The sequence below is a fragment of the Phalacrocorax aristotelis genome, chromosome 13, assembly GCF_949628215.1.
Source record: "Phalacrocorax aristotelis chromosome 13, bGulAri2.1, whole genome shotgun sequence".
In the NCBI taxonomy this organism is placed as follows: Eukaryota; Metazoa; Chordata; class Aves; order Suliformes; family Phalacrocoracidae; genus Phalacrocorax; species Phalacrocorax aristotelis.
In genome coordinates this window covers 9,516,797-9,541,858 of record NC_134288.1, presented here as the reverse complement: position 1 = coordinate 9,541,858, position 25,062 = coordinate 9,516,797, and the positions used below count along the sequence as shown (strand labels likewise).

Sequence of the window (25,062 nt, the reverse complement as noted above, 5' to 3'; positions counted from 1 at the left end):
GCCCTTGTTCAGCAGGAACGGCTGAGAGCCTGGTGCAGGGTACCAGAAATGCCTGGCAGGACCCTGAATATAAAATCCTCTTTAAAGGTGCCTTTTTTTCCCCATGAGATGTCACACAAACTCTCTCAACAGTTAAGAAATAAACTTGCAGCATCTCTCTGTGGTTGTGTGTAGCAGAAACAGGGAAAAGGGTCAGGGTTCGGCTCATAATCTGCCCAGAGCTGCTTTGTTTGTACCAAGCCTTATTCACAAACAGTATGCACAGACGTGTTCTCCTGAATTAAAAGATAACTGAGGGGGAGAGAGAGAAAGAAGGCGTTTCAGCTGTGCGGGAGATTGATGGCAGGTCAGAGGGGCCAACAGAGGCAGGAAGGTTTCCGTAGAAAGGGAGAGGATCCTGTGGATGCTTGAAGCAAGGGCTAATTCCACCCCAACAGTGCCCTAGAAACCCTCGTGAGCACAACCTGCAAAAGCATTTTGCTTTCCCAAATTTGGAAAAACAGGAGTAAATCTATTTGCTTGGTCTTAATCTCCTCGACAGAGTTGCAAATTAGCTTTAGTTCTATGCGATGTGTGTTTATTTGAACTGTAATCTCCAGTGTTGCCAAAGGCTTACCCAGACCAGATTTCTTGGCCCCTTCTCTTGTTCATTTGCAGGGCTTTTTTTTGCACGTGCAGCCACATTTTTCACGCTTGTGTTTTGCAGGGATGGAGGGGTGGTTTGGGGGAACCTGCTGTACAGGCCTGTGGGCTGGTACAGGCACTTCCCGCAGAGTGAAGATACTTTGGCTAACGCATTCATTTTTCCTCCTGGCCTTGAAAGCTTATTTCTATCACAGCAGGATAGTCATATTCCTTCTTCTTACTGTTATATAGTTTTCTGCTGGATCTAGAAGTAATAGCAAGTGAGCAGAGAAGATTATACCCCACGTGGACTCTGGTTGCTTTGTCTTGGGCAGGAGAGGCGCGGGCTGTTTTCCTCATCCCAGTGCAGCCCTCACAAGTGTCTCGCCTCTGTACGGGAAAGAACAAACAAACAAAAACCGACTGTAAAAACTTGTGAGGCTTTGTCCACCCGGGCTGCGAGGGGCACAACGCTGACGGAGGGCCCGCGGGCAGAGTGGTGGCTCGGCGGGGCGAGGGCTTTGCCCGGCCCAGGGTGCCCCTTCTCCCCCGAGGGGGCTCCACTGCCGCGGGGGGCTGAGCTGGGGGGGGCTTCGAAGGTCGAGCCCGGGGGGACGCTGAGCGGGGGGGGCACCGGGGGATGGGGACCCCCGGGAGGATGCGAGGCATGGTGGAGGGGTTTGGAGCACCGGGAGAGGGATGCGGAGCCCCGGGGGGTGCGGGCGCGGGGGGCGCGGGCGGGCTGAGCGGGTGCGGTGCGGTGCGGACCCCGCGCTCCCCTCCCCTCCCCCGCCGTGCGGCGCGGCGGGCGTGGGGCGGCGGTGGCGGAGGAGGAGGGGCTGCCCAGCACGGGCAGGGTTAAAGCGCCATGTAACCGGAGCGCGGGGCTGTCGGGGGCCGGCCGGGGCGCGGACGGCGGCGAGCGGCGGCGCGGCCCCGCTGGACGGCGCGTCCCGCCGCGGCGCAGGTGAGCGCAGGGCCGGGGGGAACCGGAGGGACCGGGGCGGGGGGAGACACCGGGACCGGGGCCGGAGCCGCGCTGCATCCTCGTGGGCGGCTTTGTTGTGCGCGGCGGCGGCGGACAATGGGGCGGGCGGGGACGCGGCACCGGGCGCACCGGAGCGCGGCAGCGGCTGCTGCTGCGGGAGCGCCCCCGGTCCCGGCCGATCGGGCGGCCCTGCGCCCGGATCCCGGGTACTCGCGGTGTTCCGCCCCGGGGGGGCTCGGGGCAGCGGGCGGAGGGGGCGGCGAGCCCCGCCGCCACTTGTTGCCGGTGGTCGACCCCCGGAGGAGTTTGGGGGGGCTCGGTGCTCCCGCAGCCCCGGGCAGGGCTCCCTCCCGGTCCCGCCTGCCCCGCCGGCTCCCGTCGCAACTTTCGGAGTTTTCCGCTGAGGCGCCGCCGCGACCGTGTATCCCGGGGGCGCGTCCCGGGGCTGTCACGGCGGGCTCGGGGAGGGTGCTGGAGACCCCCTCTGCACCCTGGCGATGCCGGGACGGGCAGGGAAAGCGGGGCAGGGCCAGAGCCCGGGGTCGCGGCGGGACCACGGCAAACCCTGGGAGCCTCGGGTTCCCGTCGGTGAAACGGCAAGTGATGGCTTCGGGGCGGGGAGGGTTTGGGGAGGGCTGGGGTTACCCTGCCCGCGGCTCGGCGGGCCCCGGGCAGCGCCGCCCCCAGGCAGGGGGGCACGGGGAGGGCTTCCGGGAGCCCGGGATGCGGCGGCAGTGCTGCCGGGGCTGAACACCTTTGTTTTCCGTTCTTGGGGCATGAATCTGTCAGTACATCTTGCTTTTTTCTCTCTTCGCAGGAAAGCAGCTCCCGGCCGGCGCCTCGGGCGTGGAATCTCCCCGGGGCTGGGGACGGAGGGGAGGGGGCGGCTGGAGCCGGGGGGCGCTCAGCTGCCAGGCACCGGCCCAGCCGGCAGGTACCGACCCGAGGGGAGCCCGGGGGGAGCTCTGCCGGCATCCTCTTCCCCCCTACCCCGGGGAGAAGCTCCGGTGGAGGGAGAGGCAGGGGATGGAGAGCATCGGAGAAAGCGAACTGAACTCCGGGGTGGCCCCAACGTGGGGCACAAGTCCCAGGGGTCCGGGAGAGGGAAGCAGCGGGGGGACACCCGGGGCAAGCACTGGTCCTGGGGCTCTCGCTGGTTCTGCATCGACCTCTCTTGGAAAGGGGGCTGGAGAAGTGAGGGGGGCAGAAACGTGCTGCCCCTGTAGCAGGACTTGCCTTTTCTGCCTCTGCCTCCAGTTTCCTGATTCCTAGTGAAATGAGGGGGAATGAGCCAGGGTGTCCCAGCCCCCGGCTGTGGGGAGGGCTGGAGGCTTGAGCCCCGCTATACGGGGCCAAGTGAGGGGAGATGGGGACAGTGAGGTGTCACTGTCATCGCTTTATGTCCTCTTGTGCAGGAGAAGGATGAAGCAGTAACGGCTGCGGACGGAGGACCTGCCACCGCTGAGCGAGACCCACCTGTGCGACGGCGGAGCCCCTGCAGCCCCCAGCCCTGCCTGCAGCCCAGGCGCCTGCTCCACCCCGGGCACGTCCCAGGGCAGGGGGCTTGGGGGAGCCAGCGTGGCTCATCTCAGCGGGACATGACCGAGATGAGCATGGTAAAGAGCCTAGAGCGGCTGGAGCGGCGGCTGGCTGTGATGGTGGCTGCCCAGGAGACTTCTCAGGCCTGGTCTTCACTGGGAGAGGAGGGGCCGGTTTGTTTTTTGTTTCTTTTCTTTCAACCCAGCTTTGCTGAAAGGCAGCGGGCGATGTGCTGGAGCCTGGGGATGGCCGCGAAGGGCTGCTGCGGTCCGTCGGGGGAGCAGAGCGGGGCAGGGGGAGGCAGGAGAGGAAACAGGGGGAAAATGGAGGGAAGTGCCGGAGCGCGGGAGAGCAGCGAGAGCCGAGAGGGGCCAGGCACAGGAAACGGGCAGGGGAGGGGAGAGCCTGCCCTTCTTAATGAGCATATCTGCCAAAATGGCCTGCCTTTCTTACTAAACTGCCAACCCAGCAACTCTTTTCTTCCCAGGATTAGAGGGAAATGTTCAGTTTGGGGAGAGTTAAAGGCCATTTGTGTGAGCGATAGCCGATAGCCCAGAGCCCTCGGCAGGAGCCAGGCTGGAGGGAGCAAGCCCGGCCATTGGGGTCCTTTATTTCTTTTTGTTATTCAAACAGGGCTTGGGTGATGGCTGCCATCCCAGCCATCATGTAAAACGCTTCCCTCCAGCCTTTTGATATGCATGCCCCTGTCTGGAGGCAAAGTCCGGCTGTCTCCCCTGCAATCTCTCCACCTACTGGGGAAACGCACCTGATAAGGGCCACTCTGTTTTCTCAAGAAGGAAAACTGAAACCAGCCGAGCCAGGCTGGGGGAGCAGCCCTGGTCCCGGGGCCAGCGGGGTCCAGAGGCCCGGCCCTGCCGGGACGCCTCGCAGGTGAGCGCAGCCGCTCTGCCCGCTCTGCCTGCTGCAGGGCAGCCAGCGAGCTCGGTCAGGCAGGGACCGGGAGTCTCTCTAAGCAGTTAATATTGTGGCATGGTCTTTAACCAGTTTGGCAAACCTTAAAGAAACTGGTATTGCAAAACTAGGGCGGGATCCGGAGTCAGCGGGTTCATTGTCTCGGTGGGATATCGCTGCAGGGCATGTCCTGGTCACCAGGCAGTGTTGGGGCTGCCGCTAGCGCCAGTCTCTTGGGGAGCTTTGAGCATTGGAGCCGGAATTCTGCATTATTTTACTCTTCGTGCGTTCTTGTACGAAGCGTATGGCTGTAGTGCATGCCTGTATGTTTGCGGTGCATTAACCAATGCAAACACTGCGGTGCTGTTTTTCTCCTCCTCCTGTGAGACAGAACATGTGAGGGGAGTGCTCTGTTTCTTATTATTTTCATAATGCCCTGCATGCAGATGTTGGTGTGTGTTTCTATGAGGGGAGGCGAGGACAAAGGGCTGAGCCTTCTTCCTGAGCAGGAGGCGGTGAGGCTTCCAAGGATGGTGGCTCCTACAAGAGATCATCTGCTGTTGATGGGGCAGTGGGCTGGACAGCCTTCTTCAGCAGGCAGGACGGTCTTGAGTGTGTGGCTTCATTGCTTGGTGCAAAAGGCAGCAGCAACAGGAGAAGGGATGGGTACTGCTGTCCTGCTGCCTCTTGGTGTAGGTTTTTGGAAAAGTGAGAATTTAACTAGCTTTGTAGTTTGGGTCATGGTGTGATGTTCCCTTTCCCACTTGCATATCAGAGGATGGCGACGGGATCTCAGGTGGTGCAATTAGAGAAGTGCATGGAGCAAGCAGTGTGTATGCTCCTGCATACGCACTGCTTGTGCCTACACGTATGCTGCAGGCCCTGCCTGCACCTGGTGAGCTGAAATGCCTGTGCTTACGCCAGTGCCTGTGGCCAGGTCTCATGGACCCGCAGGGCCCTGGTGTGGGGGTCTTCAGCTCTGCCAGGGAGCGGTTGCTTCCAAAGTGAACTCTTTTTTTCCCCACTTTACACTTGGAACAAAGATGGTGTCAGAGTTCCCTAAGTGCTCAGGAAAGCTGAGCTTTGCTCATTGGGTGCATCAGTCCTGGCTGCTCGTCCCGCAGAGCAGCTGGCAGGGCTGCCCTTCGCGTGGGGTGAGATGAGAGACCTGGCCGCTGTGTCCCCTCCGCAGCACAGGGCTGGCAGGAACAGACTTGCCCGATCACCTGCTGCGGGCTGCTTGTGCCAGGCACTGGGGGCCTCGGGGCTGAGAAAGGAAAAACCATTCTGCAGTGCAAGTTTGAGCCTCCTGGGCTTAGGCTCCTTATTGAGGCTCCCAAACAGGCTCTTGTTCCAGGTCCTGACAAAGGACTGAATGCAAAGGTTCCCTGAAGGTTCCAGCAGGGTTTTGAGGGTGCAGATGTTTTGCAGGGCTGGGAGGTGGCTGTGCCTGTTCCTGTCCTCCCTGGATCTTAACAGCCTCACGCAGCCCCATCTCCCTGTCCCCAGCCTCTCCTCTGGGTCGCCATCATGCTAAGAGAGCAGTGTATCCTCTCACATCTCACTGTATGAATTCCCGAGTGAGATTCGCTATTTTTTGTGATATTCACTATTTTTTTGTGAAATTTGCTATTTTTTGTGGCGGCATCACTGCTGTTCTGCAGCATCGCAGGCTGGGGAGGGGAAGCAGTCCCTGGAGGAGCTGATCCTGCTGTGCTGCACTGGGACATGTTGCTGCATCGGAGAGCATGCGGGACCGGCTGCCCGGGACGGGGGCAGCCGGGGGCAGCACAGCAAGTCTGGGCAGCTCCTAGGAATTGTTCACTGGGTCTGGGAGCAGATGTGCTGCAGCAGTGGGATTTCTGCACACAGCTGTAGGGGTTTAGGCAGCTTTAGACTCCCTCTGGTGCCATTCCTCTCCTCATCCCTTTGTTGAGGAGATGGGTCTGTGGGAGGAGGCACGACGTGCACTTGGGGGCTCTGGCCTGCAGAGGTGGGTGCTGGACACCTGTTTTTCTTTGTGTTTGGATGTTACCAGGGTTTTAAATGCTGCCCTTGGCATCTGAAACATCAAACCCCGACTGGTCTTTGTTTGTCAGAGGTGATGACAGATGATCTCAAAGCAGAAATCTCAATTGTTAGGGAAGCAGTTGGAGGCGATGCTGAGTGAGAGCACCAGGGAGGGGGTGGTGGGGCTGGAACCTGGGGTCTCTTCGGGGCAGAAGGGGATTGCTTTTGCTTCTGTAGGTGGATAAAGCCCTGCTTGCTCCTTAGCTTGTTGAGCTGAGTTATGTACTGAGATGACTGTGCTGGCAAAGGGGCAAGTTGCAGCACAGATCCATAGCCCAGCAATGAGGCAGCTTTCTTAGCATAGTCCTGGGTGCCTCTGAGAGAGCCTAGGAGCTTCCATTTCTGAAAAAAGGATCCAGGAAGGGCACCAGAGGGAAGGCAGAGGCATTTGGGCACAGGCGAGGCATGCCCCACCTCTCCTGGGGGGATACCTGGCCAGGCTTTCTCTGTGCAGCAGCAGCTCCCCGGGCAGGGGGATGCCAGCACTCCTTGGCCCCCAGGGCAGGGAGTGGCGGTGCATGAGTGCTGTGGCACAGACACCTGCCCAGCCCCTTTGCCCTGGGGTGGGGCAGCTGAGGGGCAGGAGGAGTTTTCTCTCTTTGGGGGAGTTTAACTCACTGCAGGCACCAGGACTTTGCCCCACATGGTGAGCTGTCTGCTGTGTCCCACTGTTGTTGTAACAGCCCACCCACTGCTGGGTGTGCTGGGCATGCTGGGCAGATGGAGCACAGTGGGGCTGGGATATCGCCTAGTCTCTGCAGGGTGGCTGAGGAGTATAGCTTCCCTCTGGACAGGGTCTTGAGCCATGGCTGGGACTGATCCAGCAGAGCCAGCCTGGGCTGGGCAGCACCGAGCCCAGGAGTGTGCCACAGCATACAGATGGTGGGGCTGTGCCAGCACAGCCCTGGAGAAGAGCCCTGGTGCTTCCCTAAGGAAAAGGGGGTTGTGTCTGGGGATCCATTCACTGGAGCTGGTGGATCTTCAGGGCCACCATATTTGTGGGGAGGTTTTGTCCAGGTGCCCATTAGCTCCTGGTACCACTCCAGATGCGTCTCCAGCCAGACCCCTCTGATGAGGGCATGAGAAGTTGTGGCTAGCTTGAAGAGCTTATGCTATCTGCTTTGCTTTCCCTGGGGCTTTCAGCATGGCTAAATTTCCTTTCCACTCTGGCTTCCACAGGCAACCATGAAAAAGGACAAGAGCCATGGCCGGGATGAGCCAGACTGCAGGGCAGAGCTGATCCTCATCAATGGGGACTGCACTGATCCTGCTAGCGACACACCCACCCTTGTTCTGGAGGCGAACAGGAAGCCCAGCACTCCAGGTGAGCCTAGCTGCACCATGCCTGGGATGCACAGGGCCAGGGATCTCCCAGCTTGCTGGGGGCTGACCATTGCAGCCGTGGCCAGGGTCTCTCCGTGACTCCACTGGGTTTCTGCTTTCCAGCAGCAAGCCCAGGCCATGGCAACAGAAGCGGTTGTGGAAATGGGTGCCACGCTGGGATGCTGGCTCTGCGCCTTGATGGTTTAACCCCCCAGGAGCAAGGGAGGCAGGGATCCCCTGCCTGTCTGAAGAGTGCTGCTTGCCCAAGGGGCTGCATCACAGCTCCTGGGATTCTCTGGTCGTGGTCTCCAAATCCCACCTCCTGCGTTCTGAGGTCCTGCTTTAAGTAAACTGGTGATAAGCCCTGAATAGCTGGAGTATAGTTTCCTTATGCCTTGGAGCTTTCAGATACAAAAAAGTATATAAGAACGCTCCAACACTTGCTATTAGAGTCCCTCCCAGTTTTGGGGGCAGTTGGGTGACCTGGGACTGCCGGTGTCAGCAGTACCATGATGGGAGTCTCGGGGACATTGCTTGTCTTCCGCTTTTGGCCACATATCTCCAAGATGAGGTTTTGGTCTCTTCAAAGAAATCATACCTTGCCGCTTGAGCAGTTGCAGGTGGAGGCTTGTGGGGGCATGGCCAGAATGGCTTGCAGAGCCTGAGGCTGCTCTGCCTTGTCCCTGTGCAGATGCTGGGGGCCTGGGTCTGCCGTCACTGAAGAACAGCAAGAGGGTGAGCAAGGGAGACCTCTCCAAGGATGACCTGACCTGGCCGCTTGCTCTCACGGGGGCAGAGGAGGTAAGGACTCACCAAGGCTGACCTAAGACCTTGCTGCCTGGGGGCTTTGTGGGCTGACTGATGGGCAGCTGGTGCCCGGGCCCCTCGCCTGTTCCCTTCCAGGATGGAGGATGGCTCTCGTGCTCAGCGATGGGAGAACAGTCCAATGCCAGATGCAGTATTAATTTACAAGCATAGTATTTGTTTTCATATTTAAATTCCTGATTCACGTTATGTCAGCAGCAGCAGGAGGCTGTGGTGTTCGATGCAGTGATGCCCACTATGTGTTGCAGCAATCTAATAATTATTATGCTGATATTGTCTTTAAAAAGTCTTGGCCGTACTGATGGACCAAAGCATCTCGTGTCATCCACTCTCAGGGTGGCCTGCTTTTAGCTGCTTTGAGACTGGATCCCAGTTTTGCCATCCCTCTTTTTGTGGGCTAGGTTGATGAACCTCCAGGGTCTGGGAGCATTTTTGCCTTCTGGCTTTATTGTTTTGACCTTGAAATAAAACCCTAAGGTTGGAGATCTGCTGTGATGAGTCAGCTTTCAAAAGAAAGAGAAATAAATCCAACTGGGGTGAAAATTCTGCTTTACCCCTACGTCTGGTTCGGGGGCTCTTCACTTGCAATATCTCATTTCATTTTGAAACTCTGTTGTGCCGGATGCAGGAAACATGCCTGGGTTAGAGTGTTTGTAAACTGTGGCTGCTGAAACCACAGGGGAAAGGCTGCCCTGGGTGCCTCTGCAGGGCCGGGCTGTGGGAGGGAGCACACCCGTGCCTGTGTGAGAGCACCCACCCATGTGTGAGCCGGTTGCTGTGCTCATGATCTCATGATGGCTGCTCTGACAGGGCCCGTGGCTCTCCCGGTGGCCGGTCCTCCCAGCTGCTGGTTCTCACTGCTGTCGGTCACATTGCCATGGCTGTAGCTGCAGGGCGGGAGGGTGTAGGAGGGTATAGTCCAGGATGCACGTGTCAGCTGGAAACAAAAATTGGTGCAAGCAGCTGCTGGTGGGCTGCTGCCCCCAGTGCAGGGTGCTGGGGGCTGCAGCAATGGGTGCTCCTGAGGACAGCTGTGCAGCCCAGCAGAGATGCTGTGAAATGCATGGTCACACCAAGGGGCTCAGCCCAAGGTGCCTCCCACAATAGTCTACACTCCTCTTGCCTTCCCCGTGTCCCCATCTCCAGGGCTCTGGTGCCACTGATGCCCAGCCCCAGGGAGTGTGCGCTGTCCCTGTCCCCACATGCGGCTGGCATGGGAAGGCATCCGTGCCATAGCACCTCTCTGTTCTGGTTGCAGGTGAGGCCCCGGGGCAGTGCTGGTTGGGAGAGCAGCCTCAGGCAGAAGCCCCCCGTCCGCCTCATCTTCCAGGCAGGGCAGACCCGGCATGAGATGAAGATCAAGGAAACAAACAGCGTGGAGACTCTCAGGGACCTGCCAACTCCTCTGCGGGTGAGGGTCTGTGTGGGGCCAAGGCTTCCCTGGGGCTTCCCTTGGGCTCTGGAGACCTGCATTTCGGCTGTGGCCTGGCCAAGTGGCTTCACACATGGTGCAGCCTCTCCGTGCCTCAGTTTTCCCTGTGAAGTAAAGTAGGTGTGTGGGTGTTGTTGCTTGCCCCTGCTATGAACTGGATGCTTTGAACACCTTGGGGTGAACTGGGGAGAGGAAAAGGGGAGAGAGCAAGTGGTGCACTGTTTTCTATGTGTCTTGCAAGTAAAAGCAGAGCAGTTCCCCCTCAGACGCCCCAGGCCTGGGCCCTCCCCTCCATTCCTGCCTGCAGCAGTGCCCCTGCTCCCTGGCTCCCCATCTCTGCTCTCTGATCCCTGGCTGAGGGGCTGGGGGTAATGTTGGGCAGGTCTCTGCTGCCCCTGCCCCTCTCCCTGCTGTTCTGCTGCACTCACACTCTGCTCCCTCCGCCACACAGAGCTCCAGGCGACGCACAGCCACATCCATCCCTGTGACCACCATTGACCTGACGGAGGATGACTCCCAGGACTCATCCCAGAGCAGCAGCACACTCTCTGGCAGCAGCTCCCAGGAAGGCCAGAATGGCTCCTCTGAGCTGGGGGCCGAGGAGCCGGAGGGCAGAGACACGGGGATGGCACTGGAGTACCAGGTATGGAGGGGCCAAACTCTCTACATTGAGATCCTTCCTGCGCCTGGGACAGCACAGGGCTTTTGTTCCGAGCCTGCAGGCGAGGGGACCCTCTGGAAACCTCACTTCTGCTTCTCCTGCCTCTTCTTCTCTGCCTGCCCTTCCCTGCATGTCCAGGGTGTGATGGTGCCTGGCTGTCCCCATCCATCAGGCAGCGGCAGGGCAGCAGGGTCGGTGCTGCTGCGAGGGCACCTTGCTGCAGACGGGCAGTGTGCGGGGACCAGCCCCGCCAAGCCCCTGCCTGCGCCGCATGTGGGGCTACAAAACCTTCAAGGGCCCCTGAGAGACGTGTGTGCGGCACACGCCAGGCTGGCAGCCATATCCTGCCCCACTGAGGCAGGCGGTTGTGTGTGCAGAAAATGTTTCTGTCAGGAGATGCTGGAGAGGCATGAAGCTGCTGGAGCTGCAGAGAAGCATGATTCAGTGCCTGCGGGCATCAGGACAGGGCCCGAAACTTGCAGGAATTGGGCAATTGCATCTTGCTGCATAATTAGGTGCCTAATTGCAGAACAAAGCTGGGAAGGAGGGTTCTGCAGGCAGAGGTGACTCTCTGCTCCTGCATGAGATGCCTCCCTGGGCACAGCACCATGCCAGAAATGGCCCGACAGGCTGCCCGCTGGAGGCCCTAGGCACGGTCACACCAAAATTCCCAGCTCTTCTTTTTCTTCTCACTGTTTTTGCTTTGCCCTTTTTCCTGCTCTCTCCGGTGGGAACAAGAGGAGGGTGGGTGCCCTCTCCCTGGGGTGTAGCCAGACAAGCTGAGCTGTGAGCCCCAGGAAGGGGGCTTCCCTGTGCCAAGGAACAACCTTGTCTGCTCAGGAAGCCAGGGAGCAACCTCGGTGCAAATTCCTCCCTGCAGCAGGCAGGACATGTAGCATCCCCTGCCACACTTCCCGCATCCCTCTGCCTGGGCCATGCCTCATGGCTTGGCAGCAGTTTGCAGTGAGCCGAGTTCTCCCAGGCAAACATGGCTGTGGTGAGTGAGGGGATAAGGAGAGGCCACTTGTACTCCCTGGAGCTGCTGCCCACCTGCTTTGACCACTCCCATCACCAGGGCTGCTGCAAGCCCTTCTGTGACAGCCAGAGCTTCCTAGCTGCTGGCTTGTGTGAGGGCAAGGAAGGGCTTCCTGGTGTTTTCAGAGACCCCGGGAGGGCAGGCAGGAGTGGGCATGCATAGGATGACGGTGCCAGGAGGGCTGTGCAGGAGCACGCAATGTGCTGTGTGAGCCAGGTGCCGGGCTTGGCGTGGGGCTGGCAACGTGCAGACCTTCCTGCTGAGCTGCGTGGTGCAGGGCTGGAAGCCAGCGCTGCCGGGGATGTGTTCTGCCATTTTTTTTGAGGGAGGAGGGGTGCAGCTTTTGTAGATCATTGCACAGAGGTCTGTGCATGTGACTTTACTCCAGCGAGTGACACACATGGCAGAGCAGCTCTGCAGGGTGCTCCTTGGCCGTTCCCCCACACTCCAGGGCTCTCCTGCACAGCTGCTTGGATTAAATGGGGAGTTTGTGCTTTTGGCTGATCTGTGTTGTCTTCTTTTGCTTTCAGGATGGGAAGGAATTTGGAATTGGGGAGCTCGTCTGGGGAAAGATCAAAGGCTTCTCCTGGTGGCCTGCGATCGTCGTCTCCTACAGAGCCACAGCCAAGCGCCAGGCTGTCTCAGGCATGCGGTGGGTGCAGTGGTTTGGAGACGGGAAGTTCTCTGAGGTAAGCCTGCTGCCTGCCCCTGCCTGTGCCCAGCTTCACTCAGGCTGAAATCCACTCCCCTGCACATTTCTGCTGTCTGCACATTTCTGCTGTCTGTCCCATTCCCACGGCGCTGGGGTGGGTGTGTGCCCTGCTGCAGCCTCCCCAGGCAGGGACTCCGGTATTTAGCATAGTCAGGCGCTGGCATGCTCGTGGCTCTAGTGTCTATGGCCACCATAGGTTGGTGACAGGATCCAGCAACTGGGACAGCTGCCCAGCCCCTTTGCAGGGTTTTGTCCAAGCCCTGGTCTCTAGGGCTGCCCCTGTCCCTCCCTGCCTGGTGAGGGATGCCCTCCCGGAGCCCCATCACCCCTTGGCCGTCCCACAGCCTCCCCTGGGCTGCAGGCAGGAGGAAGGAGCATGCTGTGTCAGGTGCCCGTGCCACGCCGGCTGTGCTGGCAGAGGCACAGTGCCAGCAGAGGGTGCAAAACACCCGTCCTAGTCATGAGTGTGATGCTGCCGCCTCTGTGTTCCTCCCTCTGCTGCTTGTCGTCCTCTGCAAAGCTGACACTGGACTTCCTCGTGTAGCTGCACAGTCCAGACAAAGCCCTGGGAGTGTGGCATGTCTGCGGTCCAGCGCCCTTGGCTGCGGCGTGAGAGCCATGCTGAGCACAGCTGTGCTGCAGGGCCAGGTCTGCAGCGTGGGGGCATGGTGCCGTGGGGGAGAAGGCCAGAGTGAGGCATGCCCGTGCCCGCTGGTAAGCTTTTGTCGCACTCCCCCAGGTTTCTGCAGACAAGCTGGTGGGACTGATGGCCTTTAGGCAGCATTTCAATTCTTCCACGTTTCATAAGCTGGTCTCCTACCGACGAGCCATATACCATGCCCTGGAGGTAACTGTGGAGCAGAGCTGGGGTTGGATGGATAAGGTGCCAAGTGAAGCGGCCGGGCTCTGTGGGAGGCAGTGGGATGCAGGGAGAGACGGGCTGTGCTGGGGGTGGTTGACGTAGCTGAGCCAGCGAAGGAAACACTTCACTGGGGCAGGAAGAGGTGCCCCAGCTGGGAAGCTGGGCATCTGCTCAGCCCAGGAATGTGCAGAGCTCAGGCAGTGTGTGGGGAGCTGGCTGGGGCTGGGGCATCCCAGGTCTGCTCCTGCACATTGCTCTGCTTTGCATCTGGGAGTGGTTCTGGATAATGCCTGCGAGTCACCTTGAGAGCTATCAGTGAGGGAGCTCCTGCCACAGTCCAGAGTTAATAATTTCGCCCATCTGCTGGGATGATATGGACAGATGTCTGTAGGAAAACCCTCGTTTCTCTGCTGGGACTGTTTCCAGGCACAGCCATGGGGCCAAACTCTGCTTATCCTGGGGGATTCAGGAGTAACTGCTGCTGTTCCAGGGTCTCACTGTCGCAGAAACCCCTGGGGCCAGGCTCCATCTGAGGGCTTTGCATAGAAGCATCACAGTTGCAAGGCAGTGTCACACTGGCAGGAGGTGTTGTGGGTTGGTGCTGGATGCCCGTTGCAGTTGGGGCTGGCACTGAGCACCCTGCAGGTTTGATCCCCATCCAGGGAATGCATCGTGCTCTGGGTTATGGTGCTGCAAACCCACAGGCACTTCTTCTGCCTCTTCTTTGCTTCCTGTTGCTGGCCAGGTAGCAGAGTCTGGGCAAGAGCTGGGGCTGGGCTGTCCCTGTTTCCAGCTAGACTGGGACTGGTGGAGGACAGATGGGCTCATTGCAGGGAGGGGAGGTACAGGACCGTGGCCAAGGGCACGCCCAGCATGGGAATCTGGCAGCTGCTGCTGTGCCAGGGATGCTGAGCCCTGCACATGTGTGTGCATGGTGGGGAGGGGGCCTGGGACCACAGCCCTGGCAGGCATATGGGCCATGCACACTGCAGCCAGGCTGCTCCCTGGTCTGGGTTACCGTGGCCCATGCCGTCCCTCCTCTATCGGCAGGTTGCCCGTAGCCGGTCAGGGAAGACGTTTGCAGCTGCCCCCGGGGAGTCCCTGGAGGAGCAGCTGAAGCCCATGATTGACTGGGCACTCACTGGCTTCAAACCCTTGGGTTTCAAGGGGCTCCGACCGCCTAAAGCCTCAGGTGAGGGGGTGGCATGAGCTGGGCATGGAGCTGGGGTGGCCTGGTCCTGAGATGGCCCTGGGGCTCCTCATTCCTCACTGAGGTCTCCCACAGCAGCATTGCAAAAAGCCAGAGTAAAGTACTCTCAGAACTATTGCTCCTGGAAGTCAATGACCTGGCTGAGCCTCGAACCATGCGTGGGGAGCCTCGGTGGCCAGGAGGGGCTCTGCTTTTTCCTGGGGTGGGACCTGGCAGGGCTTGGCAGGAGATCCTCCCAGTGCCCTGGGGAGCTCCGGGGGCCAGAGACTTGTTCCCAGGGATCCATGTTTCCCTTGCAGAGAATGGGGCCCTGAGGAACGGGACAGAGGAGGTGCTATCCCTTGAGCAGTGCCCTCCCACCAAGAGGCTGAAGACCAACCCCTGCAACAACAGCAAGGAGCAGCGAGTGGAAGAGGACCAGACCCGAGGTAACTGGCAGTGAGAGCTGGGGAGTAGCATGGCCTGGGCCGTGCATCCTGAAAAGCACTGGGAAACCTCTGTGGGAAAGGGCTTGGCTCTTCCTGGGAACCATGAGCTTGGCTTCCCAAGGCAAAAGCTTTTGTGTTCTCGTGTTCCTCACTTGTGCCTTACAAGACACCAGCAAACCCAACTGCAAGACATCATGCCACAAGCTGGGCTCCATTAATTGCTCAGCTTGGAAATGATCTGCGTTTGCTACTTTGAGCTCTAGCTCTAACACCTCCAGCAGTGAAAGGACATGGGTTTTGTACGAAAATTTCTAATATGCCCATGGCTTGCCTTCTCTGTGCAATGCTTGGCAAAGCTGTAGCAGTTTCAATGCAAGAAATAAGGCATCTGTAAGTAGAGTGCATTTAAAATTTGTTACATAAGAAATGATAAATATCTTTTTTAAATTTATTTTATAAAGAGCAAATGGTTTCCGAAGTTACAAACAACAGTGGGAGTCTTGAAGGTAAGCAATTGCCCTTATCTCTCTTGGGAAAAGGTGTGGGGCTGATGCAGGTGTTTGCGGGCAGCACTAGGCAAAGATTGTGGGTCCCTTTTTAACTGCACTGTGTAGGAAGGGGGAAAGCACTGATTGCAGATTGCTGAGCCTCCCTTTGCATTGAGGGGAGCAGACTGCTGTGCAGATCCTTCCTGTGGGGCCTGTTCCTTGGGGAGCCTCAGCTCTGTCACATAGTTCAGACGAGAGGCTCCAGCCTCTGCAGCCCATGGTGGGGTGGAGGCGTGGGGTCTGCACTCCTGCACAGGGCTGCATACCCTGGGGTGAGCAGAGCTTTCTCTGTCACACAGACAGCTGTTTGTCCTGCGGGAGGAGAAACCCGGCCACCTTCCACCCGCTGTTTGAGGGAGGCCTCTGCCAGACATGCAGGGTAAGAGCTGCTGGGGGTGAGTGGGAGCCTGGGGCCGGAGGATGGGGTGCAGAGTCCAGCTCCACTGCAGCCAGTGCTGCTGGGACAGGGGGGCTGACTGTGCTGGATCCTGGCCATGCTATATCCAACACAGGGCTGTCCCGTGGCATGTTCTCTCCACTTGAAGCACTGGGGATGTGCATCTCTGAGCTCTCAGCGTGCACCGGGGGTGGAGTGAAGCTGTGTTATCTCTTCACCCTTTGAGCATGGATCCTGATCCTCTGTCCTTCTCCCTGCTGTCCTATTGCTAGGATAGATTCCTGGAGCTCTTCTACATGTACGACGAAGACGGCTACCAGTCCTACTGCACTGTCTGCTGTGAAGGCAAGGAGCTGCTGCTCTGCAGCAACGCCAGCTGCTGCAGGTGGGCCCCATCTCTGCTCCTCCGGCTAAGCTTGCAGCAGAGCTCTTCGGGAGCTGCTGGGAAGCCGGGCCATGTGTGAGCCTGGGCAGGGTGCTGTGCTGGCACGCAGCTGGCTGCCACACAGCACATTCCAGCACCTAACTGTACCCGCTGTGACACTCTGCACCTGAATAAGCCTTGGGGAAGATGGCAGGAGTTTTACCCATGCCAGGGTCACCAGCTTGTGTTAGCAGCCTTAAAAACCAGAATACTGCATGGAAAAACATCCTACAAAATGGGATGGGGGCTCTGTTGCATGCAGGGGAGATGCCAGGAGAGGCTGGGGTGACCCAGAGGAGTTTCTGGAGGTGACGGGCATAACGTGTTGTGGTTTTGGGCAGGTGCTTTTGTGTGGAGTGTCTGGAAGTGCTGGTGGGGCGAGGGACGTCGGCCAAAGCAAAAGAGCAGGAGCCATGGAACTGCTACATGTGCCAGCCCCAGAGGAGCTATGGGGTGCTGCAGCGTCGGCAGGACTGGAACACCCGCCTGCAGGACTTCTTCACCAGCGACAAGGGACAGGAATATGTAAGGGCTGCGGGCAGGGGAGCCCAGCACACTATGCTTTGTGGGAGAGGGCCTCAGAGGGCAGGGCGAACAGGTCAAAATTCCTCAGCCCTCTGCCTTGGTCTCGCTCATCTACCCTCTCCAAGGTTGCTGGGCTCTTGGCCCCAGAGATGCTCTCCTGAAGGTGGAGGCGATGCCTGTAGAGCCAGGGTTTGACCTCATAGAGCATCGCAGCACTGCCCAGAGCTGGGGCTTCAGTGGTGTCCTTTCATTGCAGGCTGCACCCAAAATCTACCCAACGGTCCCACCAGCAAAGAGGAGACCTATTCGAGTGCTCTCTTTATTTGATGGCATAGCAACAGGTGAGGCACTGGAAGAGCACCGCCCTGGTGGCTTGCAGCACTGAATGTCAGGGATTAATAGTTTCTTGACCTCACACCTGTGTCTGAAAGCTTGGTGGGGAGAAGGGGATGAGGGGCAAGGGGATTCCCTTCCTGCAGGACATGGCTGTGGAGGAGGGAGGGATGGAGGGAGGGCATAAGAATTTTGATCACAGAGGTTTCCTGATGCACCAAGTGCTGTCTTGGGTGGCTGGTTTCACCGAAAGCAAGAGCTGTGGGTGTGCCGGTAACCTGGCCTTTGGTGAAGAAGTGCCTGAGGGCAACTGGATTGACTCAGTTCACTCAGCTCTGGAGTTCTGCTTTCTGGGAGCAAACCTGCCCAAATGAACAGGTCAAAAAAATAAGTTTGCTCATCCAGAAGTCCTGTGTGAATGCACCCACTTAGGACATGCAAGAGTGACTACATCAAGCTTCTGTGCGGATGAAGGAGACTGGGAGACTAAAGAGAGCAGTGCAGCCTCAGACCTCTGTCCCTTGGCAGGGTATCTGGTGCTGAAGGACTTGGGCATCCAAGTGGAAAAGTACATTGCCTCGGAGATCTGTGAAGACCCCATTGCTGTGGGCACCATGCGGCATGAGGGCAACATCACCTACGTACACGACGTCAGGAACATAACCAAGAGAAATGTGAGCACCACTTCTGTGGGAGGGCTGGGGAACATGGCACCACGGTTGCATGGGTCTCTCCCCACCAGCCCTGGGACAGGCTTGCTTCATGCCCTGCCAGGGAGGAGAGACCCACTTACATGGAATCTTCTAACTGGGTCTGTCTGTTCACTCTAGCTCGAGGAATGGGGTCCCTTTGACCTGGTGATCGGTGGAAGCCCCTGTAACGACCTCTCCCTTGTCAATCCAGCCAGGAAGGGGCTGTATGGTAAGGCTGCTTTGTCTCTGCAGGGCTGGGTACCCCTGGGGTGTTCCTGGGGTGCAGAGCCACCTTAAAGTCCAGGGAAGTCCTTCAGCCCCAGTCTGCATTGGTGGTGGCTCCCCTCTGAGCTGCAAACTGTGGGTGTCACCTGCAAAGCACAGGCTGTCTCCATGCCAGTCATGGTGGGGAGGGCAGCCAGGGCCTCCATGCCCATGCCCCCATGCCACAGCTGGTCCCAACCTGCCGCTCCGGCTTCCTCCCTTGTAGAAGGAACCGGGAGGCTGTTCTTCGAATTCTACCACCTGCTCAACTATGCCCGTCCCAAGGCGGGAGAGGAGCGCCCCTTCTTCTGGATGTTTGAAAATGTGGTGGCCATGAGGGTCAACGACAAGAGGGACATTTCTCGGTTTCTGGAGGTAGGGATTGCCGCCGGCTTTGGGAAAGGCCTTGGAGCAGGAGACGCTGGGCTGTGCAAGGTGTGCCAAAGCTGTGAGGGTTTGACTGTGGTTTCATATAGCCCCAACGCTGGAAAACCCCCTGCCTGATACACGTGCCAGGAATCAACATTTCAGTCATGGGTCTGGATCCCTTATGGCTTTCAGCACTAGTTCTCTGCAGGAACGCTTTTGCCAGCCTTGTATAAAGCATCTGTGCAGAGCAATACCTGTTATTTCTAGGGAGAGGGAAGTCAGGGACTGGAAAGGATTTATAACTTAGTGGTAGCCAAGACAAGCTGTGGGTCAGTGGGAACCAATGTGTGTAAAAGCCCCATCAGAGGCCGAAGGTCCTGATCCTGTCCCAGAGAAATTGGCACTGATGCATGCTGTGATTTTCATGAGCTTCTGGCCATGGCTATGGCGTGGGAAGCCCATGTGGCCAATCAGACCGTGCTCTGGTGTGGAACAAGGGTTTGTTGGGGCTACATCCTTAGGAGGATTTGCTGAAGACTTTTTAAGTCCTTGCAGTGCAGTGGAGAAGGGTTTCCTGTACAGAAGAGGCCTGAGCCCACACCTCCACCTCCTATCATTTATTTTTCCCTCTCTTGTGGCCTGCAGTGTAACCCAGTTATGATTGATGCTATCAAGATATCTGCTGCCCACCGAGCACGCTACTTCTGGGGCAACCTTCCAGGGATGAACAGGTAATCAATCGTTCATTGTGGTTTTGAATTTCTTGCTGTAGTTTTATATTTCGTGATGCTTGTGTGGTGGTTCTTTCTTCCTTGGCCCTAAGCTCAGCTCCTGGCAGCCAAAGAGCTTCAGCTCCCATGCAGTTTGATGCAGTTTCCCTGCAGCAGTGTGCACATGATAATACACTTGTTAATGAGCAATGACGGGACTGTGGGGAAGTGCAACAGCATCCTCTGCCCCCGGACCTGAAGCCTGTGGAGGGAAGAGTGATAGGGCTTGAGCAGGATGCTGCATGGTGTGTCTAGTTTGGGGATGCACACATGTACCAGCCTTTAAGACCCAGGCTGATGTGGGGGTGCTGTATGGCAACCCTGTGCCCTGGTTTAGTGCTGTGCAGGGGTTTGCTGGAGGTGAACCTGAGCAGCTGCCTGGGCCGGGGCCGCTCAGCCCGTTGCAGTGTTGAGGGGAAGCTCATGCTATGGCAGGTGGCTGCTGCGACTGTGGCAAAGCATGGCTGCACTCCTCCAAACTTTGTTCACACCTTGTAACACCCCAAATTAATGGCAAAACACAACAGAAGGACTTGGAGTAGAGTAAAATCCAATTACTAGCATTCCTGCACACCAAATACTTTTAGAAACAAAAACTGTGGAGTTTTTGTGCAGCCAAAAGCTCAGCCAATAAACACAGACTGGTTTTAAATATTTTTGCTTGTTTATATTTAAATTGCCAGTATTTGTTGGAGTTAAAACTAATTAAAGCTGAGCTAGAGGCATGTAGGTATTTGAAAGTGAAATAGCAATTACTAAGCCTTTGTCGTGTCATGCAGTTTAAATGGCACTTGAACTTTCATCTGGTTGCAACGAGGGGGAAGCGCCCAGGTGACTCAGAGCTAACTCCATGAAATAGCCCGGGGCTGCGCTTGCAGAGGTGTCTTGCTGAGCAGAGGCAGGCAGGATGGCATGGGCACAGGGCTCCTCGAAAGCACTACTAGGAAAAGCTACCAAGGGCACTGGGGAAAGGGGGTTGGCATTGCCCAGCCCCATTAGGAATGGCTAAAGAGTGAGGATGGTGATACTGTTCAGGCTGTACAGGACTCTGACCAGGGGAGCAGAGAGACTCTCCTGTAGGAGACTCCTGAAGCTTATTACCTCTCTAGATGGCTCAGGGAGGGAGGTGCCCTGGGGAAAAGGGCTCCTGTGCCTGCCCTGGCTCTGGTCTGGCATATGCTGGAGCAGGCAGGAGCTGTGAGTTTATGGCAGACAGCCTCTAACAACCGGGTAGGTACTCGGAGAGTGATCTGTTGACCTCAGCCAAGCTGGAGAGGCTGGCTGCACTGAGGACCTGACGCACATTGCTGGGAGGAGGAACTTTCTGTTGTCTTTAGATATTTAGTGTTTACTTTTTACTCCCGAGTACTCAGTGGTAGTGCTGATTCCTGGATGAGAGATTATTGGTGGCTCTTCTGCTTTACCTTTTATTTTCCTAATCCAATTTTAAAATGGAGCCAGCATGCCAAGGTCTTAATGCTAGCATCTCCCTTTAACTGGGAAATCTGAGCTCTGCCGGGGTATGTTTCCAGGGGCATCGGCTGCTGGGTGTGCTGGTGGAGGTGGCGGTGTGCTGAGAGCCTGCTGCAGCGCTTCTGCTCCCTCCAGCAACTGCCTAGTGCAGTGATGCTCTTGTATTTGACACCTCTGCTCCAGCCTTTGAGGCAGGCAGTCTACAGAGGTGACTGGTATTTCGGCAGAAAGCTGTGGTGGCTGTAGGAGAGGCCATTGGTGGGATGGACACATCACTGTACGTACTTCAGGAAAGCATAGCACACTTGCTGTGTTTCACCTGATGGACTACATGTCAGGGCACTTTGGTAAGGCAAGAGCCCTGTACTGCGTCCTGGCTATGAGAAATTGTCTCTTAATTTCAGTAAGACTCAAACCCTGAGATGGTTGTGGCTACCCAGGGCTGCTGCTGTCCTGTCAACTTATCAGGGTGTACCTCAACGTCTCATCCATCTTTCGGCTCACGCAGTCACCAGTGTTTCAGTACAGCATATATCACTGCAACCTAGCAGCTTCGTGGGCTCCAGAGTTGTAATAGAAAATTTTAGTATTGCTAGTGGTTAATTTTGGCTGCCCTCAGTGTCTGTAAATGCCTTGGTGCTATGAGCCCCCAGTGCCTGGGCAGCTCACTGTTCTCTGCTCACAAGCACGTCCGGGGTGGGAGGCACGTGCGCATACTTACCACATATAGATTTCTGTGGGCCAGCAGGTGCAATGCGGGGCTCCTTCATTCCTGGCTGGGCTCTGACGGCTGGGTTGCATCTCAAGTCTACAGCTGGCTCTGGGCACTTGGTCTCTGTCCTCAAGCAGGTTAAGTTGTATGGGGTAGATAAGCTTGCACAGATACGTGCGGGATGATTTGTGAGGCTACCTGTGTCTGCAGGAGCAGGGCGGTAGTAGATGTGGGCTCTCCGGCTGTTGCCTGCTGCTGCCCTGGGATTGGTCTGCCGCTGGCTCTGGGCAGAGCAGGAGCAACTGCGTTGCCTTTGCCAAATGCTCTCAGGGCTTCAGGTGGAAAGTGGTATGTGCTTACTGCTGCTCTGGGCAAGAAAATTGGAGATCTGGTGGGGAGCGCTGGCTGTTAGCAATGAGAAGCTCCTTGCTGAGTGAGACTGTAAAAGCGGCTGGGGCTCGAGGGAGCTGTGGGCTGGATGTGGGAACAGGGCAGAGGGATGCCGTGTCCTTGCCGTGGCCAGTGGGTGCCAGGGGAGTGGAGCAGCTGCCAAGCCTCACTCCCTGCTCTTCCGCCTCTGCTCCACAGGATCTTTGGCTTCCCCCTGCACTACACAGATGTCTCCAATATCGGCCGCGGGGCTCGCCAGAAGCTGCTGGGGAGATCGTGGAGTGTCCCCGTCATCCGACACCTCTTTTCCCCACTCAAGGATTACTTTGCCTGTGAATAGCAAGCTGAGCGTCCCTCGTCTCTCTGGTAAAGATGCACAGCTCCGCTGCCGTGGCAGGAGAGGGACGGGCACAACCGCCAGAATCTGCCATGGCACCATCCCTCCCTGGCCACGTGCTGTGGGAAGGCAGCCTGGCCCCGCAGGGAGAGCTGAGGAAATGTCTTTAACCAAAGAACCTGGCAGGGTAACTTTTCTTTAAAGGGACTAACGGCAGCGATACGTAGAAAATGATGGACAAAAGAGCTTTAATTACCCAGCACAGGAAGCTCTATGCATAACTGATGAGATGAGAAGTCTCTCCCAGAGCATTAAATATTCTGTTTTAGCCTAGAGCTGGAAAGTCACAACTTGCTGAGCAGTAAGTGTGGAGGCAGCTGCTGGGGTGCTGCAGACAAACTTGAACTATAGTGAATTATTGCTTTTCCTAAACAAGTGAAACCTCTCTTGAAGCAACTGCCAAAAATCCCCATACTGTAGCAGCAGGTGTAAGAGACCCTGGTCAGGTTACATACACTGAACATGCAGGATACAGAAACCAAATCTTTATTTTTAAGACTTTTGATAAACTTTCATTTTGTTGTTTAATGTCTATTGCTGCTTTAAGGCATTACATAAGAATGTGGAGATTTCTAGACCTGAATGTAGCTGAAACTGAACTGTGAGGTGATAGAAATACTTTTCTAGCTAGAACTAAAGAAATATTGTTTTATATGTTTGGCTGTAGTTTACAAATATTCACTACTTCCTTTTTAAAGCATCAAAAACTTTTCCTTACATTTTAAAATCCTGCTGAGTGGTTTGAAAGCTCACACAGTAATCAGAGCACAGAGGATTTGGTCTCCAGTGTCCATAAAGGAAAATGTTCTCTGAGCATTCATTTCTTAAATGAATGGCACATCGGCAGGAAGGATAGTGTAGTAGTCAATGTTGCGTTCAAAGTACAGCCCCCTAAAATGTCATGTAGAATGTCATGAATCCGATCAGTATTGGCAGTGCGTTAGCTGTGGTGCAGGGGGTTCCTCGCAGGGAAAATCCTACCCAACCCCCGTGGGGCTGTAGGGTCCAGGAGTGCAGTACTGGCCTCACCCCACACTGATCCTGCTCTGTGGGCAGGCAGAGCTGACCCCGCAGTGGCAGTGAGGTGGGAAAGCTGCTGCTGCTGGGGGCTGCACATGTGCACCCCTGCCACTGCAGACACTGCTGCTGGGGTGAGGGGCATGCAGCAGGGGCAGGGGCAGGTCCTGGGGGTCCGCAGGCAGGCGCTGTACCTCTCCTACCTCTCCTTTCCTGTGCACCCATCTCCCTGTGCGTGACTTTGTGCACAGAGGGATGCTGCTGTGCTTGTTATATGCCCAGTCCCAGCCTGACAGCGTCTTGGAGGGCTCTTGGGGCCATACCCCAAAACTGGGAGCTCCTGCGGCTGCTGCTATGCTCCCTTTTGATTGCCCTCCTCCACTCCCTGACTTTGCCAGAGTGATTATCTCACTGTCCTTGAAGTCCTGGGCATGCTGTTCCTATGGCTGGCACCTGGGGAGATGCGGGTGCATGCGCAGCAGAGCCCTTTTGCCTCCCCCAGGTTTGCTGTAGCTTCAGGGCTGCTGTCCTGGCTGGCGTCTCCTGGGGACTCTTTAACTCCAATGCACATTTCAATGCACTGAAACTACTTGTGATGTTCTTCCCTTGGTCCCTCTGTCCTCCCCTACCTCTGCTGTTCACTACAAACTGTCGCCTGGGTCTGGCAGAGTCCTTGGGTGCCTTCTCAAAATTAGGCATGTGCAAACTGTGGTTTTGTGTTGGACCAACCCTTCACCCAATGCCAGGCTGTCTCACGAGGTGTTGTACAGCATCAGTGGGAAATCAAAGCTTCTCTCTCAGTTCCTTCTACCTCTCTGACATGCGGGGACCCCCTTGTACCCTCCTCATGGGCGGTGGAGGACGGCAGCCTCCCTGGAGGAGGGACCCTCCCATTTCCCACTCTTGTGTGTGTGTATGTGCGCGCAGCTTTCCAGCCCGTGCCCATCCCCAGGCTCTGAGGACCGTCTTCTCCCAGTTTCCAACCCAAGGCTGCACTTGCAAGTGGGCAGGAAGGGAAGCCCAGGTAGTTTAAAGGCTTTTTTTCTGTGGTCCTGCCTGGAGGTTACTTTTTAAAGTCCTCCCATAGGGTTCAATCTCAGTGATGTGTGTTCGAGCTGCACACTTTAGTTAAGAAACCGCTGCAGAAAGCCAAGCGGTCTCCTCCGCGTCACTGCTGGCATCTGCAACGCTCGGCAAGCGCTTGGGAACAAGTGGCACCCTCTTGGCACCTTTGTTCACCAGCCCTGTGGCTGGGAAGGATGGCGGGGTGGGTTCTGCGGGTGCTGGAGGTGTTTGGAAGCCTGGCATCACCACCGCTGTGCCGGCTGGTTTTGGACCCCTTGCCAACCTCTGATCCTCATGCCCAGCCTGGACCCGAGCCATGACACTAATTCCTCCGCCCAGCCCCAGCCGCAGCCCCCACATGGAGCCCGACAGGGGCCTCAGGGGTGACAGCCATCCTCTGCCTTGGGATCCTCTGATGGTTCTTATTTTCTGAACTGGGCTAACACCTAACCTCCACTCCGTGGTGTCTCTAATTTCATATTCCCGATCTCACATCCTTTCGTATCTGATCAAAAGAAAAATAAATAGATGAGGAGAAAAAAAAAAAAAGACTTGGGGAAAGTAAACAAAGATAAGAGGAATAAGAATTGTCTTGACATTAAGCTTACTTGATAAGAATTGTAGTAGACAAGTCTTCCTTGAAATATTTTTCCCTGTAAAAGCTGCCTTTTATTATGTGTTTATAAAAATGTTGTAAGGAGAGGTAGATTTCAGAAACGCCTTTTTAATACTTTTTAAAGGTTTCTAACTCTCCCTGGTGCTATTTTTTAGGTTAAGAATTTTTGACTTTGAAGTCTTGCGGGTTTTTATACAATCTTTTAAAAATAAAAGAAGCATATCGTTTTGTTGAACATGTTTCATACGCTTTTTGTATTGGGGAGTGCGAAAACTCAAAAGATCTGTTCCTTCCTCCACGCAGTTTTACTCATGGTGGTGTGGGAAAGAAAGGGGATCCATGTCAACAAGTTTACCATTTATCGTCGTCTAATTAAAAATCAGTATTTCTGTATGACCGGACAGTCCTTATTTGATGAATTCATTGTGTGAAAAAGGGGTTTTTACAG

At 56.4% G+C, this 25,062-nt stretch overlaps 1 protein-coding gene across 4 annotated transcripts; it reads left to right on the top strand.

Annotated features, from left to right (window-relative positions):
- The first annotated feature begins 1,477 nt into the window (after positions 1 to 1,477).
- DNMT3B (DNA methyltransferase 3 beta) lies at positions 1,478 to 25,007 on the top strand. 4 transcript variants are annotated; one of them, XM_075108530.1, is made up of 21 exons: positions 1,478 to 1,591; positions 2,430 to 2,546; positions 3,028 to 3,228; positions 7,313 to 7,457; positions 8,148 to 8,257; positions 9,540 to 9,692; positions 10,165 to 10,356; positions 11,941 to 12,099; positions 12,862 to 12,969; positions 14,035 to 14,176; positions 14,494 to 14,622; positions 15,084 to 15,128; positions 15,470 to 15,549; positions 15,840 to 15,952; positions 16,333 to 16,516; positions 16,773 to 16,857; positions 17,282 to 17,523; positions 17,680 to 17,770; positions 18,032 to 18,180; positions 18,820 to 18,905; positions 21,718 to 25,007. In XM_075108530.1, the coding sequence occupies exons 3-21, from the start codon at positions 3,211 to 3,213 to the stop codon at positions 21,857 to 21,859; spliced, it is 2,373 nt and encodes a 790-aa protein (XP_074964631.1). In that variant the 5' UTR covers positions 1,478 to 1,591; positions 2,430 to 2,546; positions 3,028 to 3,210; the 3' UTR covers positions 21,860 to 25,007. The 4 variants fall into 4 exon arrangements, with proteins under 4 accessions (XP_074964631.1, XP_074964629.1, XP_074964630.1 ...); XM_075108528.1 differs by having other exon boundaries at positions 3,028 to 3,324; XM_075108529.1 differs by having other exon boundaries at positions 1,479 to 1,591; positions 3,028 to 3,324; positions 17,378 to 17,523.
- The last annotated feature ends 55 nt before the right edge of the window (positions 25,008 to 25,062 follow it).